Source organism: Oncorhynchus keta, chromosome 28 (assembly GCF_023373465.1).
Source record: "Oncorhynchus keta strain PuntledgeMale-10-30-2019 chromosome 28, Oket_V2, whole genome shotgun sequence".
In the NCBI taxonomy this organism is placed as follows: Eukaryota; Metazoa; Chordata; class Actinopteri; order Salmoniformes; family Salmonidae; genus Oncorhynchus; species Oncorhynchus keta.
Genome location: NC_068448.1, coordinates 11,934,958 through 11,959,331, shown reverse-complemented (window position 1 = coordinate 11,959,331; position 24,374 = coordinate 11,934,958). Strand labels below are relative to the sequence as shown.

Here is a 24,374-nt window from a genome sequence, read left to right as displayed (position 1 = left end):
CCGCCTGGTACGGCAACTGCTCCGCCCACAACCGTAAGGCTCTCCAGAGGGTAGTGAGGTCTGCACAACGCATCACCGGGGGCAAACTACCTGCCCTCCAGGACACCTACACCACCCGATGTCACAGGAAGGCCATAAAGATCATCAAGGACAACAACCACCCGAGCCACTGCCTGTTCACCCCGCTATTATCCAGAAGGCATGGTCAGTACAGGTGCATCAAAGCAGGGACCAAGAGACTGAAAAACAGCTTCTATCTCAAGGGCATCAGACTGTTAAACAGCCACCACTAACATTGAGTGGCTGCTGCCAACACACTGACTCAACTCCAGCCACTTTAATAATGGGAATTGATGGGAATTTTTGTAAAATATATCACTAGCCACTTTAAACAATGCTACTTAATATAATGTTTACATACCCTACATTACTCATCTCATATGTATATGTATTTACTGTACTCTATATCATCTACTGCATCTTTATGTAATACATGTATCACTAGCCACTTTAAACTATGCCACTTTGTTTACATACCTTACATTACTCATCTCATATGTATATACTGTACTCGATACCATCTACTGCATCTTGCCTATGCCGTTCTGTACCATCACTCATTCATATATCTTTATGTACATATTCTTTATCCCTTTACACTTGTGTGTATAAGGTAGTAGTTTTGGAATTGTTAGGTTAGATTACTCGTTGTCGGAACTAGAAGCACAAGCATTTCGCTACACTCGCATTAACATCTGCTAACCATGTGTATGTAACAAATAAAATTGATTTGATTTGATCTGTAAGGTCCCTCAGTCGAGCAATGAATTTCAAACACAGAATCAACCACAAAGGCCAGGGACGTTTTCCAATGCCTCTCAAAGAAGGGATACTAATGGTAGATGGGTAAACATTTTAAAAGCAGACATTGAATATCCCTTTGAGCATGGTGAAGTTATTAATTATGCTTTGGATGGTGTATCAATAGACAGAGTCACTACAAAAATACCAGGATATTACTTCAGGATCTAATTTATTAACAAAAACAAAATTTTACAAAGTACAGAAATGAGCTCAATTGGTAGCTAGCTCATTTCAGATGGATGAGGGAGAGTTAAAAACACATACCTCTGCTCCTTTCTCCAACAACAGCTCGACACAGTCTGCATCAGCCACCATGCCACCATACAGGCACAGTGCAAGAGCTTTAGAGTGCCATGCATACGGTTCACATCAGCACCCTGATAGTAGAGACATTGATGTAATTGTCGCAGATAACAGACACCATAAACAAAAAGTCATATTCAATAACATCAGACAATCAGAATTGTGACAGAGTTGAAAGAGCTTTAGAACTACGAAGTGTTGACAAAATGACCAACACGCAGAAAATGTGTGGGCATTGAAGGAGTTATCTTTTCTAAAATAAGGTAAGCTCCACCGATGAAATAAGTACAGTGGTGTGAGTGTTAACCTTTCATCTCTACAGTTCAAAGATAAGCCAACCTACACTTCGAATGAGATCCTCCACATTGTTGTGTTGGAAAGAGCGAATTGCAGCGATGGTGCGGATGAGCCGCTCGTACAGGGAATATTTACTCTGAATAGATTGCATGATGTACCACATAGTAGAACTCATGTGGAGCTAAGGACCATTGCATCCCAGGCTGGGGTGCACTGACACCACAGTCTACAACACCTGGCTGGCCAAGTTGGACTTTCAGATCTGAAAAAAAAACTGTGTTGGTATTGATAATGGTAAAGAATTACAGGTGTTCACTTAGAAGAGACATTTTTGGTTTGAGCTAGGACTAGTCTCTCTAGTCTGGTGGGATGATATATCGGAGGACTGGCTCATTGTAATGGCTGGATTGGAATATATTGAATGGTATTAAACAAATCAAACATTTTACATTACATTTCAGATGGAATCCACATGTTTGACTCCATTCTATGTATTCCATTCCAGCCATTACAATGAGCCCATCCCAATTATCGGTCTGGGATTTCTGAGACTTAACTAGAACTACATTATATTGTAGCAAAATAATTTGTAGGCTTTTATGCATCAAAGGGGAGTGCAATCCCCCCTCTGGTCAATATGTAAATGTAATGTTGACTGACATTGACAATACTGCGCATCAAAACGATAACAACCCTTGTAACCTTTCTGTGTTCATACCCCGTCCACACCAACTGAATAGCTACTACTGTACAACACAGCTAGCATAATACCTAACCTGTCAAACGTTTTTCAAGCTTTACCTGTGCATCATGAGGAAAATGTAGAAACTAAACTAGATAGCTACCTTGTTAGGTCAAACCTTGCAAGAAAACAACTTGCTAGCCCGTTTATCGTCTGTTGGAACTCGTCGACTAGTAGTAGAAATAGTAGAAGCTAACATTAATGCTGACTAATACTTAGTGTCAAACTGTTAGCTGACTTACTTACATTAGCTAAGCCAGTGATAAATAAATAACATAGCTAAGCTATAGCTATCTAGCTAAATTCTTAAACATATTTTCAGTAGTTAACCCAAAAACACAAGCCTGGTAAACTAAATGTCGCAGCCTCGGCAGCAGCCAGCTAACCGATAACTAGCGTAATCGGTTAGCTGTTTTCCACTCTAGCTGACCGCTATAGCAGATAAGATAACAATTATCACACATTTTAATGATTGTGATGAATGTATCAAATATTCCCATAGCTTGACATAAAATGCAAGTTGCATTGTTATGTCGATATTTTTTGGGTCCACAGTTTAAAAGAATGCTGTAACACTGTGCAATGCAAGCTTGAAAAACACAGAGATGGTAAAGTCATTTTATTTGCTGCTAAAACATGCGACTGGGCTACGCCCACAGCATCTACACAGGAATCTACTCTGACATTGAATTTTGTGTATTTATCAGTGGTGGGAAAAGTACCACATTTTCATACTTGAGTAAAAATAAAGATTAAAAAATTACTCAAGTAAAAGTCACCCAGTAAAATACTATTTGGGTAAAATTCTAAAAGTATTTGGATTTTAAATGTACTTAGGTGTCAAAAGTAAAAGTATAAATAATTTCGAATTCCTTAAATTAAGCAAACCAGATGGTACCATTTTCTCGTTGTTTTTACATTTTTGGAAAGCCACGGGCAAACTCCAACATTCAGACATAATTTACAAACAATGCATGTGCGTTTGGTGAATCCTCCAGATCAGAGGCAGTATGGATGACCAGGGATGTTTTTTTAAAACATTTATTTTATTAAACCTTTTTCAACTAGGCAAGTCAGTTAAGAACAAATTCTCATTTACAATGACGGCCTACCAGAAGGCAAAAGGCCTCCTGTGGGGACATGGGCATGGGATTAATTTATTTGTATTATTAAATACAATATACATATCAGACAAAACACATATCACAACAAGAGAGACAAAACACTAAATAAAGAGAGACCTAAGACAACAACATAACAAGGCAGCAACACATGACAACACAGCATGGTGGCAACACAACATGACAACACAGCATGGTAGCAACACAACATGACAACACAGCATGGTGGCAACACAACATGACAACACAGCATGGTAGCAACACAACATGACAACACAGCATGGTGGCAACACAACATGACAACACAGCATGGTGGCAACACAACATGACAACACAGCATGGTGGCAACACAACATGACAACACAGCATGGTAGCAACACAACATGACAACACAGCATGGTGGCAACACAACATGACAACACAGCATGGTAGCAACACAACACATTTATACGTAACATTTAAAAACACGTTCCAGTCGCTAGCTGCAGAGAACTGAAAAGAGGAGTGGCCCAGGGATGTGTGTGCTTTGGGGACCTTTAAAAGAATGTGACTGGCAGAACAGGTGTTGTATGTGGAGGATGAGGGCTGCAGTAGATATCTCAGATAAGGGGGAGTGATAAGTGTGTGAATTGGACTCTTTTCATTTGCTGCTAAGCATTATAAATGTAATGAGTACTTTTGTGTGTCAAAGACAATGAATGGAGTAAAAAGTACAATAATTTCTTAAGGAATGTAGTGAAGTAAAAGTAGTCAAACATAAATAGTCAAATGAAGATTCCACAAAAAATGACTTTAGTAGAACTGTAAAGTATTTTTACTTAAGTACTTTGCTGAGCAGGAAAGGAAAAGAGTCCAATTCACACACTTATCACTCCCCCTTATCTGAGATATCTACTGCAGCTCTCATCCTCCACATACAACACCTGTTCTGCCAGTCACATTCTTTTAAAGGTCCCCAAAGCACACACATCCCTGGGCCGCTCCTCTTTTCACTGCAACTAGCGACTGGGACGTCTTTTTAAATGTTACGTATACATGTTCAATGTTATGTCTATGTCCTCTTTCGTTGGCCTAGACTTGTTCAGTGTTTTTAAGAATGTCTGGTTTTTAAAATACTGAGTGGGTTATGTGTGGCGAACAGAACAGGGATAGCAGACGGTGGAGCTGAAAACGACAGGTTAAATGACTTTACCATTGTGTGTGGATCTCAGGGCCGTGTGGAGGCTATTATGCCCCCCTGTGTGCAGTGAATTTGCATGTTTGTACAATTGCAATTGTGTAACAGTATAAATTTAGACCGTCCCCTCGCCCATACCCGGGCGCGAACCAGGGACCCTCTGCACACATCAACAACAGTCACCCACGAAGCATCGTTACCCATCGCTCCACAAAAGCCGCGGCCCTTGCAGAGCAAGGGGAACCACTACTTCAAGGTCTCAAAGCAAGTGATGTCACCGATTGAAACGCTATTTAGCGCGCACCGCTAACTAAGCTAGCCATTTCACATCCGTTACAATTGCATGTGTTGAAAATTCCAAATTGTTTGCATAGTCAACTTACACACAGCTCTAACACACACGCTTACCCCACCAGACATGCCAACAGGGGTCTATTCACAGTCTCCAAATCCAGTACAAATACAAGAAAGCGTGCAGTATTATATAGAGCCATTATTGCATGGAACTCAATGCTCAAATAAACAGCAAACGTGGATCAAAAAACAGATAAAGCAACACCTCCCGGCACAACACCTCTCCCCTATTTGACCTAGATAGTTTGTGTGTGTGTATTGATATGTAGGCCATGTTTAAATGTATATAGTTCTGTCCTTGTGAGCTGTTAATGTCTATTAGTGTTCTGTATCATGCTATGTTTCATGGTTTGTGTGGACCCCAGGAAGTGTAGCTGCTGCTTTCACAACAGCTAAGTGGGTGTGACACCTACTCCTGTTGCCTGCTGCACTGCTGCTTGGATTCCACCTGGCGATCTGTTCACCGTCTGCCCTGGCCTGTCTCCCCCTGTCTGGTACAGGTACCCTACCACACTCACCCCACTCTGTTCACAGTCTGCCCTGGCCTGTCTCCCCCTGTCTGGTACAGGTACCCTACCACACTCACCCCACTCTGTTCACAGTCTGCCCTGGCCTGTCTCCCCCTGCCTGGTACAGGTACCCTACCACACTCACCCCACTCTGTTCACAGTCTGCCCTGACCTGTCTCCCCCTGTCTGGTACAGGTACCACACCACACTCAACTGTTGGAGCGAGTGACTCTGAACTTATAATGGCTAACCCCAAGTCATTATATATATATTTTTTTCTTGTGCATTTGACTATTTTGCTATTTGCCTCATGACTCCTGCTTATTTTGTTGACTACAAACTTTCTTTACCCAACCGTGGGACAGACTATGTTTGTTCCCACACTCGGGACTCTGACTCTCTATTGGTTACACAGACTTTTGGCCTCCCATTCTATTCTAACCACCTCTCGCTGGCTTTGTATTCATGTTACCTGATTACATTTCTGTATAATATGTTCTTGTTGTCATCTAATGCACATTCAGATGTCATAAATCAGCAGTGCAGATCTCTCCCTGTCCTCTGCCGTGCCTTGATTGTATTACTGCTCTAAAAAGCTGCATCCTGTAGAAAGGAACTATGATGTTGGCGACCGGGAGCTGGTGGTGAAGTTAGCATTAGAGGACTGGAGACACTGGCTGGAGGGCTCCAAGGACCCGTTTCTCTTCGGATCCGACCATTGGAACCTGGAGTACATGCGAACAGCAAGGCGACTGAACCAGAGCCAAGCAAGGTGGGCTCTTTTCTTGACCAGATTCAACTTCACCCTGTCATACAAAATGTGACCCCGAGTGCTGAAGCGTGTAAAAATTGTCAGTCCACAGTTGCAACACTCAATACCGAGTTCCAAACTGCCTCTGGAAGCAACGTCAGCGCAATAACTGTTCGCCAGGAGCTTTATGAAATAGGTTTTCATGGCCGAGCAGCAACACAAAAGCCTAAGATCACCATGCTCAATGCGTCGGCTGGAGTGGCGTAAAGCTTGTCGCCGTTGGACTGACGATTCTGTGCTTCCAACATTGTGACAACAGTTTGGGGAAGGCTCATTCCTGTTTCAGCATGACAATGCCCCCGTGCACAACATGAGGTCCATACAGAAATGGTTTGTCAAGATCGGTGTAGAACAACTTGACTGGCCTGCACAGAGCCCTGACCTCATTCCCATCGAACACCTTTGGGATGATTTGGAAAGTTGACTGCGAGCCAGGCCTAATCGCCCAACACCAGTGCACAACCTCACTAATGCTCTTGTGGCTGAATGGAAGCAAGTCCCTGCAACAATGTTCCAACATCTAGTGGAAAGCCTTCATAGAAGAGTGGAGGCTGTTACAGCAGCAAAGGGTGGAACAACTCCATATTAATGCCAATAATTTTGGAATGAGATGTTTGATGTTGCCCCATAATGTATCTCTGTCGTATTTGCTTGCTGGCTATTCATTACTTCTCCATTCATTTTCTTTCAAAGCTATAAACTTCCCCATTGTATTACCTTGGTGCATTTCCTTGTTGTGCAAGAAGAAAGGTGAAGAGTTTATCAGAAAATTAAATTCACTGTATTTCAAACACTGGCACATCTTTCACATGCAAGTGGTATATTTTCAAAGTTCTTAGTACAAAACTCAAAACGGATAGCACTTGTAAGGCCCCCGTCTTAAATTCATAACAAATATTCAGAAACGGAAGTATTTTAAAGACAGTATACTGTACAAACATATTGGTCTAGCTAGCACAATGTGTGTATTCCATTTCTGCCCCATGCAACATTGTAAATGATCACATTTTCTATGTGACTTGTCAACTGATACAGTATCACGTCTCTCTGCTTGCCAAAATTCAATCGGCTTACTGTGTCTAAATTAAATTCAGACGAGTGGAATATTAATTAATAAGGCACAAGGGGTTGTGGTATATGGCCAATATACCACAGCTAAGGGATGTTCTTAGGCGTGACGCAGAGTGCCTGGATACAGCCCTTAGCCGTGGTATATTGGCCATATACCACAAACCCCGGAGGTCCCTTATTGTTATTATAAACTGATTATCAATGTAAGTGGAATACGGGTCTGATATACCATTGTATGTCAGCCAATCAGCATTCAGGGCTCGAACCACCCAGTTTATATATTGTTATATACAACCTGTATTTGAGCAGTGCATTTTACACTACACTGTAATGGTAGCACATGGCAGTCTTTCCACTTTGTCCTGTTGAAGCACACTGGCTGATGGACGATGATGTAATATTTACAGCCACATCCATACATCATTTGGTTTTACCTTCCAACGTAAATTGATGGCAGTTTATTCATTCGTGTTTTAAAAATATTGAATTTTAGTGATCAGCCGTTATCAAACTATGTAGATAACCAAATCTGTATATTGCAAAGTTTAAGTACTTATCAGTGTTGAGCAGTTTGGTTAAATCAAATCAAACTTTATTTGTCACATGCGCCGAATACAACAAATGTCGACTTTACTGTGAAATGCTTACTTACAAGCCCTTAACCAACAGTGCAGTTCAAGAAGAAGAAAATATTTACCAAGTAGAATCAAATAAAAAGTAATAATACAAAATAACTCAATAAGAATAACAATAATGAGGCTATATACAGGGGACACCGGTACCGAGTCAGTGTGCGGGGGTACAGGCTAGTTGAGGTAATACGTAGGTGGGGGCGAAATGACTATGCATAGGTAACAAACAGCGAGTAGCAGCAGTGTACAAAAGGCTTTGGGGTAGAAGCTGTTGAGGACCCTTTTGGTCCTGGACTTGACACTCCAGTACCGCTTGCCATGTGGTAGCAGAGAAAACAGTTTATAGTGACTTGAGTGACTTGAGTCTCTGACAATTTTATGGGCTTTCCTCTGACACCACCTATTATATAGGTCCTGGATGGCAGGAAGCTTGGCACCAGTGATGTACAGGGCCGTTCGGACTACCCTCTGTAGTGCCTTACGGTCAGATGACGAGCAGGTGCCATATCAGGCGGTGATGCAACCGTTCAGGATGCTCTCGGTGGTGCAGATGTAGAAACTTTTGAGGATCTGGGCACCCATGATAAATATTTTCAGTCTCCTGAGGGGGAAAAGGTTTTGTTGTGCCCTCTTCACAACTGTCTTGGTATGTTTGGACCATGATAGTTCGTTGGTGATGTGGACGCCAAGGAACTTGAAGCTCTCGACCCGCTCCATTACAGCCCTGTCGGTGTTAATGGGGGCCTGTTCGGCCCGCCTTTTCCTGTAGTCCACAATCAGCTCCTTTGTCTTGATCACGTTGAGGGAGAGGTTGTTGTCCTTGCACCACACTGCCAGTTCTCTGACCTCCTCCCTATAGGCCATCTCATCGTTGTCGGTGATCAGGCCTACCACTGTTGTGTCGTCAGCAAACATAATGATGGTGTTGGAGTCGTGTTTGGCCATGCAGTCGTGGGTGAACAAGGAACACAGGAGGGGACTAAGTACACACCCCTGAGGGGCCCCAGTGTTAAGGATCAGCGTGGCCAACGTGTTGTTGCCTACTCTTACCACCTGGGGGCGTCCCGTCAGTAAGTCCAGGATCGAGTTGCAGAGGGAGGTGTTTAGTCCCAGAGTCCTTAGCTTAGTGATGAGCTTTGTGGGCACTATGGTGTTGAACACTGATCTGTAGTCAATGAACAGCATTCTCACATAGGTGTTCCTGTTGTCCAGGTGAGAAAGGGCAGTGTGGAGTGCGATTGAGATTGCGTCATCTGTGGATCTGTGGGTCTGCATGCAAATTGGCGTGGGTCTAGGGTGTCTGGGAGGATGCTGTTGATGTGAGCCAGCACTTCGTGGCTACCGACATGAGTGCCACGGGGCGGTAATTTAGGCAGGTTACCTTTGCTTCCTTGGGCCCAGGGACTATGGTGGTCTGCTTGAAACATGTAGGTATTACAGACTTGGTCAGGGAGACATTGAAAATGTCAGCGAAGACACTTGACAGTTGGTCCGCACATGCTTTGATACACGTCCTGGTAATCCGTCTGGCCCAGCGGCTTTGTGAATGTTGACCTGTTTAAAGGTTTTGTTCACATCGGCTACCGAGAGCATTATCACACAGTCATCCAGAACAGCTGGTGCTCTCGCGCATGCTTCAGTGTTGCTTGCTTCGAAGCGAGCATAAAAGGCATTTAGCTCGTCTGGTAGGCTCGCGTCACTGGGCAGCTCGTGTCTGGGTTTCCCTTTGTAGTCCGTAATAGTTTTCAGACCCTGCCACATCTGACGAGTGTCAGAGCTGGTGTAGTAGGATTCAGTCTTAATCCTGTATTGACTCTTTGCTTGTTCGATGATTCATCTGAGGGCATAGCAGGATTCCTGCTGAAATCACTGTGTTGGTTTGCATCGGTGCAAGAAACCAAATATATTTTGTCCCCCCCATATGGCAGGATAGGCCATGGAAGCAATACTGCCTAAGGTGTAGAGGCTAAAATGGGCTATTTTGATGATCTGTTTTGATGTTTGTGCATAGAGTTCTGTAAATTCACCAAAGTGACTGAAAAAATAACTGCAGTAATCAGCCAGGTAAAACAAAACTATATCTTGTGTTCTGAAACATATTGTAGTATCATTGTTTGAGACAAGTGAATGGTCATCCCCTTACCAGACACACACCCTGATAATCCGATGGGTTTTCACGGAACACACCGTCGTCACAGGTAAAATATTCCCTCGGTATTTCCTCTTACCATTACACAAAGAACAAAAAAATGCTGTTAGTCAAGTGTCATTCACTGCAACAAGGAAGAATGATGGTGAATATATGTTATATTTCAAAACTTCCCTGTGGAGGTTATTTCAACAGACTATATATAGCTAGCTCTGGGGTTCTACCCAATGGACCAATTTGACTTGACAAAAGTAAAGTTTGTGACTTACGATACAATCCCAGCACATATTTAAACTACAATGCACAAGTCTGTTGCATGATGTCAATTTCGCTAATTCAAATATCGTGAAGCTGCAATCTTTGAAACTATTTTGGGTTTCAGGTAGAACCCTTTTGGGTTCCATGTAGAACCCTCTGTGGAAAAGGTTTTTACATGGAACCTAAAAGGGTTCTTTAAAGGGTTCTCCCATGGGGAAAGGCAAAAAACCCTTTAATTAATTAAGGTTCTAGATATTTTTAAAAAGAGCGGTGAACTTATATAAATTGTACTGGTTGTAAGTGCGCCATTACCGAGAAGCTCTGAGTACACAGCAGCTCAAAATAAAGTCATTCATTCATTCATGTAAGCCCAGACCATAGACCATGCAGGCATAACCATCACAATCATTTAACTCATGATGCTGCAAAAGGGTTCTAGCAGGAAACAGCTGGCTAGAATATAGAGTAAGCATTTACCATTTTCCTTGACTGACTCAAAAGTAGCACATTAAATAATATGATCAGTTAATGATAGATTTGGTCAAGGCAAAAGGAAGAAGGAAGTTGCATGATGTCATCATTGGTAGGCCGTCATTGTAAATAACAACGTGTCTAGTTCAATAAAAATGAAATGTCAGATAATAGGGGTGGGGCTTTGTAACATTGACTATAAATAGAACTGTTAGAGAGGGCTCTATCTTCAGACGAGTTTACTTCTCAACAAGACTTCACAACAAGAGTTGTTCAAACAAAGGTATGATTGAATAAAATACATTTGCTGTATGTTTCCCTTGTCTGGTCTGATCATCAGGTTATATTTGAGTTTTTCTGTTAACCATGGTAATTCTGATCCATGCATGAATGTGTTATTACCAGGGATGTCAAATTATTCAAACATTGAATTGATATCATCGCTAAATTTGCTGCGATTAATCGCAATTAATTGCAAATTCAGAATTTGATCAAACTAAGCTGTATTTTTTCATACAAAAAAAATATTACAAGAATATTGACGTCTTGATTTTGTAAGTAACGGTAAGCAAAATTAGGTACATTTAGAAAGCACACTTTCGTTAACCTCAATGTCAACTTATTTTTTACATTTATTGTTGTTGTTATCTGTATAGATTATGTATTACAGATGTTTTCAGTGCATTTTCAATGAATAAAACAGTGCAATAAAATGATATAACGTTAACTCGAGTTAGCAGATTTACTCTGACAGCCCTAGTGTTAATATGATTATTTGAATATGATTATTATTCTTTGAGAAGTCTCTGTAGTTCTCTCACAATTTGTAAAACAGCTAGAAGCAAAATACTTGCTCATTACATTGAAGAGAGCAGCATGTTTTTTTTAAGGATGATAAACTGATAAACCTCCCTTTCTGCTTTCTAGAGATGAAGCCGTTCCCCTCCCTCCTAGCATCAGGGCTGTGCCTGATGTTCATCCAGCCAGCACTGTCCACACAGGAAAGTTTGGGTGGCCCTTTCATTCACAGTTCAATAGAGGAGGCAAAGAGACTCGTAGATGAAGCCTACAAGTACTCCAGAGAAAAGTGAGTAAACCTGACAGTTGATCTCTTCAGATGTAGTCAATCATCTCTGTCTTTGTAAATTGGGTCAAATTAAATGACCAGCACTAGTGTCTTACTCCGTATGCAACTAGCACAATTGTCTCACTCAGTCGAAGAAATACATTTTGTATTTCCTTTAGAAAATAATAGGTTCACTATTTCTATTTCTCATAAGTTCTTATGATTCGTACAATAAATCTGCCAGTGTACAAAGATTTTAATTCAACTGCAGGAGCTCGTTTCTGTTCAAAACTCAATCACATGCTTGTCCAGTGGTGGAAACACTACCCAATTGTCAAACTTGAGTAAAAAATAGATACCTTAACAGAAAATTATGTCGCCAAGTAAAATACTACTTGAATAAAAGTCCAAAGGTATTTGGTTTTAAATATTCTTAAGTATCAAAAGTAAATGTAAAATATAGTTAAGTACTAAAAGTATAAATCATTTTACATTCCTTACATTAAGCAAATCAGACAGCACCATTTTCTTTTTTATTTACAGATAGCAAGGGACACACTCCAACATCATTTAAAAACCAAGCGTTTCTGTTTAGTGAGTCAGCCAGATCAGAGGCAGTAGGGACAACCAGGGATGTTCTCTGTTTAGTGAGTCAGCCAGATCAGAGGCAGTAGGGACAACCAGGGATGTTCTCTGTTTAGTGAGTCAGCCAGATCAGAGGCAGTAGGGACAACCAGGGATGTTCTCTGTTTAGTGAGTCAGCCAGATCAGAGGCAGTAGGGACAACCAGGGATGTTCTCTGTTTAGTGAGTCAGCCAGATCAGAGGCAGTAGGGACAACCAGGGATGTTCTCTGTTTAGTGAGTCAGCCAGATCAGAGGCAGTAGGGACAACCAGGGATGTTCTCTGTTTAGTGAGTCAGCCAGATCAGAGGCAGTAGGGACAACCAGGGATGTTCTCTGTTTAGTGAGTCAGCCAGATCAGAGGCAGTAGGGACAATGTTCCAGGGATGTTCTCTGTTTAGGAGGGACAGCCAGGGATCTCTGAGTCAGCCAGATCAGAGGCAGTAGGGACAACCAGGGATGTTCTCTGTTTAGTGAGTCAGCCAGATCAGAGGCAGTAGGGACAATGTTCCAGGAATGTTCTCTGTTTAGTGAGTCAGCCAGATCAGAGGCAGTAGGGACAACCAGGGATGTTCTCTGTTTAGTGAGTCAGCCAGATCAGAGGCAGTAGGGACAACCAGGGATGTTCTCTGTTTAGTGAGTCAGCCAGATCAGAGGCAGATAGGGACAACCAGGGATGTTCTCTGTTTAGTGAGTCAGCCAGATCAGAGGCAGTAGGGACAACCAGGGATGTTCTCTGTTTAGTGAGTCAGCCAGATCAGAGGCAGTAGGGACAACTCTGTTTAGGGATGTTCTCTGTTTAGTGAGTCTGCCAGATCAGAGGCAGTAGGGACAACCAGGGATGTTCTCTGTTTAGTGAGTCAGCCAGATCAGAGACAGTAGGGACAACCAGGGATGTTCTCTGTTTAGTGAGTCAGCCAGATCAGAGGCAGTAGGGACAACCAGGGATGTTCTCTGTTTATTGAGTCAGCCAGATCAGAGGCAGTAGGGACAACCAGGGATGTTCTCTGTTTAGCGAGTCAGCCAGATCAGAGGCAGTAGGGACAACCAGGGATGTTCTCTGTTTAGTGAGTCAGCCAGATCAGAGGCAGTAGGGAAAACCAGGGATGTTCTCTGTTTAGTGAGTCCTCCAGATCAGAGGCAGTAGGGATAACCAGGGATGTTCTCTGTTTAGTGAGTCAGCCAGATCAGAGGCAGTAGGGACAACCAGGGATGTTCTCTGTTTAGTGAGTCAGCCAGATCAGAGGCAGTAGGGACAGCCAGGGATGTTCTCTGTTTAGCGAGTCAGCCAGATCAGAGGCAGTAGGGACAACCAGGGATGTTCTCTGTTTAGTGAGCCAGCCAGATCAGAGGCAGTAGGGACAACCAGGGATGTTCTCTGTTTAGTGAGTCTGCCAGATCAGAGGCAGTAGGGACAACCAGGGATGTTCTCTGTTTAGTGAGTCAGCCAGATCAGAGACAGTAGGGACAACCAGGGATGTTCTCTGTTTAGTGAGTCAGCCAGATCAGAGGCAGTAGTGACAACCAGGGATGTTCTCTGTTTAGTGAGTCAGCCAGATCCGAGGCAGTAGGGACAACCAGGGATGTTCTCTGTTTAGTGAGTCAGCCAGATCAGAGGCAGTAGGGACAACCAGGGATGTTCCTTTGATAAGTGTGTGAATTTAACATTTTCCTGTCAAAATGTAACAAGTACTTTTGAATATCAGGGAAAATGTATGGAGTAAAAAGTACATATTTTCTTTAGGAATGAACTGAAGTAAAAGTAGTCAAAAATATAAATAGTAAAGTAAGGTACAGATACACCAAATAACTACTTAAGTAGTACTTTAAAGTATTTTTACTTAAGTACTTTACACCACTGTGCTTGTCCATTCCTTAGGAGTCTGGAGAGAGTGCGTGGACAGTCCATCAGGCCCTCAGATATCCTGCGTCTCCTGAAGCAGCCTGCCAGGGACACGCGCTCTGCTGTTCGGTCTGCAGACTACCTGGAGAACACCTTGAGGCTGATCCATGAGAAAGTCCACCACACCCACAGGCTGCACAAACGTTCGCTCAACGCAACAGGTCAGTTGCACACAAATATACATACGCACAAACACACATACACTCAGACACACACCCACACACAAACGCATATTTCACATTATTCCTTATCTCTTGTTTCTCAGACCTCCTCACACCACAGGAGCTAGACACCATTGCACGGGTCACTGGCTGTGCAGCTCGTGTCAGCAAGCCCTCCTGCCGCACCATACCCAACGTTAACAAGTACCGCACAGCCACCAGCGTCTGCAACAACCTGTGAGAGCACCAGGGCATGGCGGCTTTAATACTTTGACACAACAATTTGAAAGCCTTGTGCACAGTAGTTGTATAGGGTGGAATATAAAGGGAAGTGCAATCAGTGTAGGTATGAGGTCTGGCTATACAGTCATAGGCTGCAGGAGATGTAGCTTTATACAGGTAACTGCCAAAATAAAGGCAACACCAACATAAAGTGTCTTAATAGGGCGTTGGGCACCACGATCTGCCAGAACAGCTTCAGAGCACCTTGTCATATATTCTACAAGTGTCTGGAACTCTATTGGAGGGATGTGACACCATTCTTCCACGGGAAATCCCATCATTTGGCGTTTTGTTGATGGTGGTGGAAAACGCTGTCTCAGGCGCCACTTCAGAATCTACCATAAGTGTTCAATTGGGTTGAGATCTGGTGACTGACAACCATGGCATATGGTTTACATCGTTTTCATGCTTATCAAACCATTCAGTGCTCTATGGATGGGGGCATTGTCATCCTATATTGGCATAGCCATGGTTGCCAAAATAATTGCCAAAATAATGGCATGCCCAGCATTATTATACATGAGCCTAAGCATGATGGGATTGTAATAGCTTAATTAACTCAGGAACCACACCTGTGTGGAAGCACCGGCTTTCAATATACTTTGTATCCCTAATTTACTCAAGTGTTTCTGTTATTTTGGCAGTTACCTCTACCTTGAGATTCTCAAGCGAGGTTTCTCTATTCTGATTTGTATTTTCTTCCTTCTTATTAGGAAGTCTCCTCGTCTGGGAGCCTCAAACACCCCCTTCACTCGTTGGCTGCCTGCTCAGTATGACGATGGGGTCTCTAGACCCAAAAGCTGGGACCCAAATAGGAGCTTCAACAACTTTGTGCTCCCTCTGGTATGATGAAAATACATAGACATAGTTGCAATAACTGCCACTATTTCACCACAAGTTAGATATAAAGTAACATAATTCTATTTCATTGTTCTCCCTCTGCCCTGCTTCCCTCCATGTGTGCAGGTAAGGGAGGTCTCTAACCGTATCCTGGCAACCAATGACGCCAGTGTAGAGAGCGATCGCGAGTTCACACACATGGTCACTATTTTTGGCCAGTGGAACGACCATGACCTGACATTCACGCCCTCCTCCCCCAGCATCCGCGCCTTCAGCAACGGCCTGGACTGTGATGAGAGCTGTGAACGCTCTGAACCCTGTTTCCCCATCCAGGTCAGTCACAGCTCTCACATCACATCCCACAGCCTAACACTTACAACAGGCACCCCTGGATATCTGGCCCTTTCCGATCCATGGTCCCTGGATTATTAGTTCTTCAACCTGTCTTGTCTTTTCCTCCATGACCAGATTCCTCTCAATGACCCACGCTTGCCCACTGGCCCAGACAGCTGCATCCCGGTCTTCCGATCAGCGCCTGTGTGCGGTACAGGAAAGTCTGCTTTCAATTTCGGTGACATGGCCAACAGGAGGGAGCAGATCAATGCCCTGAATGCCTTCCTGGACTTGGGGCAGGTGTACGGCTCTGAGGAGGGGTTGGCGCGTGACCTACGTGACCTCACCAACGATGGAGGCCTGCTACGTATCAACAAAGAGTTCACAGACAACGGACGTGAGTTTCTTCCCTTCACTAACGTGAAGGGGAACATGTGTGCCACCCGCAGGAGAATCACCAACGACACCAATGCCAAGGAGGTGCCCTGCTTCATTGCAGGTTAGCCTTTCCACTCCGTTTGTCCAAAGAGTAGACCAATGTATATTTCAGTTAAAGTCTAAGACACAGAATGATGACAAAAAGTGATAGAACTTTGACCAGAGGAATTATTTGACTTCCCATGTACAATAGTTGTCCGGATACAGAAAGACAATGTATATGATGTTCATCTCAATCACTATTTGGCCTCACCTTTAAGTCTCTGGCCTCACCTTTAAGTCTCTGGCCTCACCTGTATGTCTCTGGCTTCACCTGTAAGGCTCTGGCCTCACCTGTAAGTCTCTGGTCTCACCTGTAAGTCTCTGGCTTCACCTGTATGTCTCTGGCTTCACCTGTATGTCTCTGGCTTCACCTGTATGTCTCTGGCTTCACCTGTATGTCTCTGGCCTCACCTGTATGTCTCTGGCTTCACCTATAAGGCTCTGGCCTCACCTGTAAGGCTCTGGCCTCACCTGTAAGTCTCTGGTCTCACCTGTAAGTCTCTGGCTTCACCTGTATGTCTCTGGCCTCACCTGTAAGTCTCTGTTCTCACCTGTAAGTCTCTGTTCTCACCTGTAAGGCTCTGGCCTCACCTATAAGGCTCTGGCCTCACCTATAAGGCTCTGGTCTCACCTGTAAGGCTCTGGTCTCACCTGTAAGGCTCTGGTCTCACCTGTAAGGCTCTGGTCTCACCTGTAAGGCTCTGGCCTCACCTGTAAGGCTCTGGCCTCACCTATAAGGCTCTGGTCTCACCTGTAAGGCTCTGGCCTCACCTATAAGGCTCTGGCCTCAACTATAAGGCTCTGGTCTCACCTGTAAGGCTCTGGTCTCACCTGTATGTCTCTGTCTGCCAGGTGATGTTCGTGTGGATGAGAACATAGCTTTGACATCCATTCACACAATGTTCTTGCGTGAGCACAACCGTCTGGCCGGTGCCCTGCTTCGTCTCAACCCACATTGGGACAGTGAGACACTCTATCAGGAGGCTCGCAAGATCATGGGCGCCTACACCCAGGTACCAGTAACAGACTCATATCACCAACCAGGTCGTAACAGACTGATATCACCACCCAGGTACCAGTAACAGACTCATATCACCAACCAGGTACCAGTAACAGACTATCACCAACCAGGTACCAGTAACAGATTGATATCACCACCCAGGTACCAGTAACAGACTCATATCACCAACCAGGTACCAGTAACAGACTGATATCACCAACCAGGTGGTAACAGACTGATATCACCAACCAGGTACCAGTAACAGACTGATATCACCAACCAGGTGGTAACAGACTGATATCACCAACAAGGTACCAGTAACAGACTGATATCACCAACCAGGTACCAGTAATAGACTGATATCACCAACCAGGTGGTAACAGACTGATATCACCACCCAGGTACCTGTAACAGACTGATATCACCACCCAGGTACCAGTAACAGACTCATATCACCACCCAGGTACCAGTAACAGACTGATATCACCACCCAGGTACCAGTAACAGACTGATATCACCGCCCAGGTACCAGTAACAGACTCATATCACCACCCAGGATCCAGTAACAGACTCCCTCCCTCCCAGGTGTTTGTGTTCAGGGACTACCTGCCACACATCGTGGGCCCAGACACCATGGCCCGGCAGCTCGGCCGTTACCCTGGCTACAACGAGACGATTGATCCCAGCATTGCCAACGTGTTTGCGACAGCAGCGTACCGCTTTGCCCATCTGGCCATCCAGCCCACGCTGTCCCGCCTGGACATCAACAACAAGGAGAATCCCATGTTCCCCAGTGTGCCCCTTTACAAGGCCTTCTTCACCCCCTGGAGGCTGGTGTTTGAGGGTGAGTGGTGGTGGGTCACATAGGAATGCTTTGCAGACCCCTCTGCCAGTTGTAAACTAATTCACTCTCTGGATTATTAATTAGGCAATAAGGCATGATGGGGTGTGGTATATGGCCAATATACCATGGCCAAGGGATGTTCTTAGACACGATGCAACGCGGAGTGCCTGGATACAGCCCTTAGCCGTGGTATATTGGTCATATATCACAAACCCCCGAGGTGCCTTATTGCTATTATAAACTGGTTACCAACGTCATTAGAGCAGTAAAACTAAATGTTTTGTCATTTCAGTGGTATACGGTCTGATATACCATCGCTGTCAGCCAATCAGCATTCAGGGCTTGAACCACCCCGTTTATAACAGTCTATGATGGGGGGGGGAAGGTAAAGAACAACAACATCCTATTCTTTGTCTGCCCTCCTTTAGGTGGTATCGACCCTCTTATCCGTGGCCTGGTGGGTCACCCTGCTAAGCTGAACACCCAGAACCACATGATGGTGGATGCTCTGAGGGAGAAACTCTTCCAGTTCATAAACCATCTGGCTCTGGACCTGGGCTCCCTCAACATGCAGCGTGGACGTGACCATGGCCTGCCTGGTACACACCTTCCATTGTCCCTCTATACTGTTACCCTGATACCACATCTATACAGTTACCCTGATACCACATCTATACAGTTACCCTGATACCACATCTATACAGTTACCCTGATACCACATCTATACAGTTACCCTGATACCACATCTATACAGTTACCCTGATACCACATCTATACAGTTACCCTGATACCACATCTATACAGTTACCCTGATACCACATCTATACAGTTACCCTGATACCACATCTATACAGTTACCCTGATACCACATCTATACAGTTACCCTGATACCACATCTATACAGTTACCATGATCCCACATCTATACAGTTACCCTGATACCACATCTATACAGTTACCCTGATCCCACATCTATACAGTTACCCTGATACCACATCTATACAGTTACCCTGATCCCACAGATAAACACATCTATACTGTTACCACATCTATACAGTTACCCTGATCCCACAGATAAACACATCTATACTGTTACCCTGATACCACATCTATACTGATACCACATCTATACAGTTACCCTGATCCCACAGATAAACACATCTATACTGTTACCCTGATCCCACATCTATACTGATACCACATCTATACAGTTACCCTGATCCCACAGATAAACACATCTATACTGTTACCCTGATCCCACATCTATACTGTTACCCTGATCCCACATCTATACAGTTACCCTGATCCCACAGATAAACACATCTATACTGTTACCACATCTATACAGTTACCCTGATACCACATCTATACAGTTACCCTGATCCCACATCTATACAGTTATCCTGATCCCACAGATAAACACATCTATACTGTTACCACATCTATACAGTTACCCTGATCCCACAGATAAACACATCTATACTGTTACCCTGATACCACATCTATACAGTTACCCTGATACCACATCTATACAGTTACCCTGATCCCACATCTATACAGTTACCCTGATCCCACATCTATACAGTTACCCTGATACCACATCTATACAGTTACCCTGATCCCACATCTATACAGTTACCCTGATCCCACATCTATACAGTTACCCTGATACCACATCTATACTGTTACCCTGATCCCACAGATAAACACATCTATACAGTTACCCTGATCCCACATCTATACAGTTACCCTGATACCACATCTATACAGTTACCCTGATCCCACATCTATACAGTTACACTGATACCACATCTATACAGTTACCCTGATACCACATCTATACAGTTACCCTGATCCCACATCTATACAGTTACCCTGATACCACATCTATACAGTTACCCTGATACCACATCTATACAGTTACCCTGATACCACATCTATACAGTTACCCTGATCCCACATCTATACAGTTACCCTGATACCACATCTATACAGTTACCCTGATCCCACAGATAAACACATCTATACTGTTACCACATCTATACAGTTACCCTGATCCCACATCTATACAGTTACCCTGATCCCACATCTATACAGTTACCCTGATACCACATCTATACAGTTACCCTGATCCCACAGATAAACACATCTATACTGTTACCACATCTATACAGTTACCCTGATCCCACATCTATACAGTTACCCTGATCCCACATCTATACAGTTACCCTGATCCCACATCTATACAGTTACCCTGATACCACATCTATACAGTTACGCTGATACCATATCTATACAGTTACCCTGATCCCACATCTATACAGTTACCCTGATACCACATCTATACAGTTACCCTGATACCACATCTATACAGTTACGCTGATACCACATCTATACAGTTACCCTGATACCACAGATAAACACATCTATACAGTTACCCTGATACCACAGATAAACACATCTATACTGTTACCCTGATACCACATCTATACTGTTACCCTGATATCACAGATAAACACATCTATACTGTTACCCTGATACCACAGATAAACACATCTATACTGTTACCCCGATACCACAGATAAACACATCTATACTGTTACCCTGATACCACAGATAAACACATCTATACTGTTACCCCGATACCACAGATAAACACATCTATACTGTTACCCTGATACCACAGATAAACACACCTATACCATTAAACTCATATCCTTTGGCTGTTAACACAAAATCAATCATCTTTCGAATTCCTCTCGTCTTCCATATACTGTATCTCTATTGGTCAGTTCCATTCACTTATTACTTCCTTTCTCTTCCCTGACCTAGATTACAACGCTTGGCGTAAATTCTGTGGGCTCTCAACACCTAGTAACCTGGGCGAACTGGCCGTGGTTCTGAACAACACAGACCTGGCCTTCAGACTGCTGCAGCTCTACGGCACCCCAGATAACATTGACGTGTGGATGGGGGGCGTGGCTGAACCCTTCGTACACAGGGGCCGCGTCGGGCCTCTCTTCGCCTGCCTCATCGCCACCCAGTTCCAGAAGATCCGCCAGGGAGACAGGTGTGTGTGTGTGTGTGTGTGTGTGTGTGTGTGTGTGTGTGTGTGTGTGTGTGTGTGTGTGTGTGTGTGTGTGTGTGTGTGTGTGTGTGTGTGTGTGTGTGTGTGTGTGTGTGTGTGTGTGTGTGTGTGTGTGTGTGTGTGTGTGTGTGTGTGTGTGTGTGTGTGTGTGTGTGTGTGTGTGTGTGTGTGTGTGTGTGTGTGTGTGTGTGTGTGTGTGTGTGTGTGAGTGTGTGTGTGTGTGTGTGAGTGTGTGTGTGTGTGTGTGAGTGAGTGAGTGAGATGCCCACATCTTGGTGGGCATTGACTGACCTGCATCATGTAAGGTATTTGACATAACACTGCCAGAGTGCAGTTTATTACTGTTTTTAAAGGTCCGGTGTGTGTTTGTCTGTCATAGTATGTGTCTCTTATCGCTTGTTGATCCCCAGGCTATGGTATGAAAACCCAGGCGTCTTCACCTCGGCACAGAGGAAGGCCCTGAAAAATGTATCTCTGGCTCAGATCATCTGTGACAACACTGGCATTACAGCCGTGTCACGTGACCCCTTCCTCATCCCTGAGGGAAGGAACACACCCATCATGTGCAATAACAACCAGCAATTAAACCTTCGTGCCTGGAAGGAGAGAGCTTCTACGGCCAATCAGGAGCAGCAGGAGTATTCGGACCAGGACAACGAGGTAGTAGATTGAACTACAATATCAGTTAAGGTGTTTTTTAATCCATCGACACCTGTCTCTCTCTACCCCTCCACCCTCTCTCGCCTCTTTCCTTCTGCCCCTCTCTCCATCCAACCCTCTCTCCAAACATCATCCTATTTTTCTCTATTCCTCTCTAGATCTGATGTGAGCCCCTCCCCCAGACCCCCCCGGACACCCCAGGACCCAGCAGCAACATATGCCATCAGCAGCTCTCCGCCTTCTCTGTCCAGCTGCCCGACAACTTTCTCACACACAACAACGCCATCGTTTTTAGCCAGGTTGTCTCCTAACCACCAGCACCACATCTGGTGATACCAGTTTTCCTTTAGTTCCTTAGTGTGGACCTGGCTTAACAATGAGGTGAGTTGTGTCAATGGCCTCACTTCAGACAGCTTCTGCACTTCCTGCAGTTGGTCAAGGTCAATTAACTAGTAAGGGTGTTTGCCATTTTAAACAGGATTGTAAAAAAGATTTTCTTTGGAATCTTCTATTTTGTTATGCCTTTGTTATTGTGACTTATGTGTTGCTATGACAAATAATTAAGCAGTACTTCATAAATGTGTATGTATTGATTTATGAGAAGAAATGTAAAAGACTTGCCTTTATAAAAGCTTTTGGAAATCATAGTTATTTTTTTTTCAAAAAAAATGTCTATATACACACACACACCGCCTTACCTCAAACACATACAATGGCACTAAACGTGGTACTAATGTCAATCAGCTAGAAGTTCTAGTAGCACATTGTGGATAATTGTGTAATTAGTTAATTATCAGCAATCTTAGATTATATTTGTAGCCTATGTTCATGTCAGTTTTCATAAGACTTTGCTAATTGTAGATTTTGTCCTGATTTAAATGTTTACTGCTTGTTATGGTCCATTTCACTAATATTTGATTTGATTGAAACACTGTATTCGTGTGTTTTATTGCATAAATAAGCACTGCATCAGAAAACTCAGTATTCTATGCTGAGTGTTTGTATGAAATAACAGGTGGCATACTCCTACCCTAACCCAGGGGACCCCATTTTGATATCTTAAAATTCTCACTGACCCCAACCATGTGAAAAACAATTATGTAATTAACAGCCAACGTTAACTTTTTATTATGGGCTTTGGCAGTCAGTTGGAAAACATGAACAGTATTTCTGATTGTTTTCTCAACTCACCATCACATACTTCTAACAGTCAACTATAAAGTAGTCTGACATAATGTATCTTATCTCACCACAACTAATGAGATAGGTGTGTGTGTCTTGCAGTGATGCCAATTTAGCAATTTTGTTGCTAGATTTAACAACTTTTCAGTCTACCCTGGCAACTTTTTTTTCAAACAGCACCTAGCAACAAATTGAGATACTTTAAAAAATGTATTTGGAACTTTTAGCAACTTTTGAAAAGTGACTCAAACGCTAAAATGCACGCATTTCCCCTCTAAATGACCCCAAAACGATTTTGTCTGTCACACACTGTACAGCTGCAAAAGTGCATTGTGAGTGACGTGACCAGCAGGCGCTCGGCTCGTGCACAGCCAGCAGCTGGCCTGCAAATTGCAAATCATTGTTGGCTGACTGCAGTAGCAGTAGTACGGGTTCGACGAGCCAAACCCAATGAATATAGCTGGTCACGAATGTTTGATCTTGAACAGAACTTACAACATCAATCAACATGTCTAAATCAAAATTGTACAGAAAAGAGTGAGATTCTGCACCTGAAAAACGTCAAATCCCATTTTTTGCCGAGATGGCCAGTCTATTTGAGTAACGTTATTGCGTAATCAACGTAATGACGCAGTTTTACGTTATCGCTCAATGACATCACAACGTCATTTAGCAACTTTTAACAACAAATCAACCTGCCTATAGCAATTTACCCTGAAAATTTGTTGGCAACACTGGGATGTATGTCTCAAAATCAGTGGGCGTGATCGACAGTGCGCACCTCATTTCTGCTGTCACGTCCAACCTGGATCGATATGTGTTTTTAATGCAGAGGAGAGCACTGAATCAGAGTACCATAAGTTTTAATGCTCGGGGGGAGACGGCACAGTATTCCGTTTTTGTCAGGATCCAAAACTCCTCCATCGTGAGCCGTGAATGCGTTGTCTGCAGCATTCGATGTCACTTACTTGCATGTCAACTGAGCAAGGATCACAGTCAAATGGGTTTCGCTGATTCGGTCACTAATCTGTATATTTTAGTTTGTTTTTGTATTTCCCTTGCATCCTTGCGTTCAGTTTCCCAAATATGACATTTACATAGGCAAGGATACACATTATTTTCATTACACAGAAAGTCAACAAACTGTTGTTTTTT

General features: G+C 43.6%; 1 protein-coding gene across 1 annotated transcript; it reads left to right on the top strand.

Moving 5' to 3' along the window:
* The first annotated feature begins 10,975 nt into the window (after positions 1–10,975).
* LOC118360596 (myeloperoxidase-like) lies at positions 10,976–22,682 on the top strand. Its single transcript, XM_052484801.1, has 13 exons — positions 10,976–11,042; positions 11,687–11,846; positions 14,327–14,511; positions 14,616–14,748; positions 15,507–15,636; positions 15,760–15,966; positions 16,102–16,465; positions 17,299–17,459; positions 18,032–18,290; positions 18,719–18,889; positions 21,122–21,359; positions 21,788–22,037; positions 22,196–22,682. Exons 2-13 carry the CDS (start codon positions 11,689–11,691, stop codon positions 22,199–22,201), a joined length of 2,262 nt encoding a protein of 753 aa, XP_052340761.1. The 5' UTR covers positions 10,976–11,042; positions 11,687–11,688; the 3' UTR covers positions 22,202–22,682.
* Positions 22,683–24,374: the final 1,692 nt, after the last annotated feature.

Excerpts from the sequence above, each read along its gene's own strand:
- LOC118360596 (XM_052484801.1), top strand. The coding sequence starts at position 11,689 with ATGAAGCCGTTCCCCTCCCTCCTAGCATCAGGGCTGTGCCTGATGTTC. Across the intron at positions 18,291-18,718 it reads CTGGAGGCTGGTGTTTGAGG|GTGGTATCGACCCTCTTATC; the intron begins GTGAGTGGTGGT and ends GCCCTCCTTTAG. Across the intron at positions 21,360-21,787 it reads AAGATCCGCCAGGGAGACAG|GCTATGGTATGAAAACCCAG; the intron begins GTGTGTGTGTGT and ends GTTGATCCCCAG.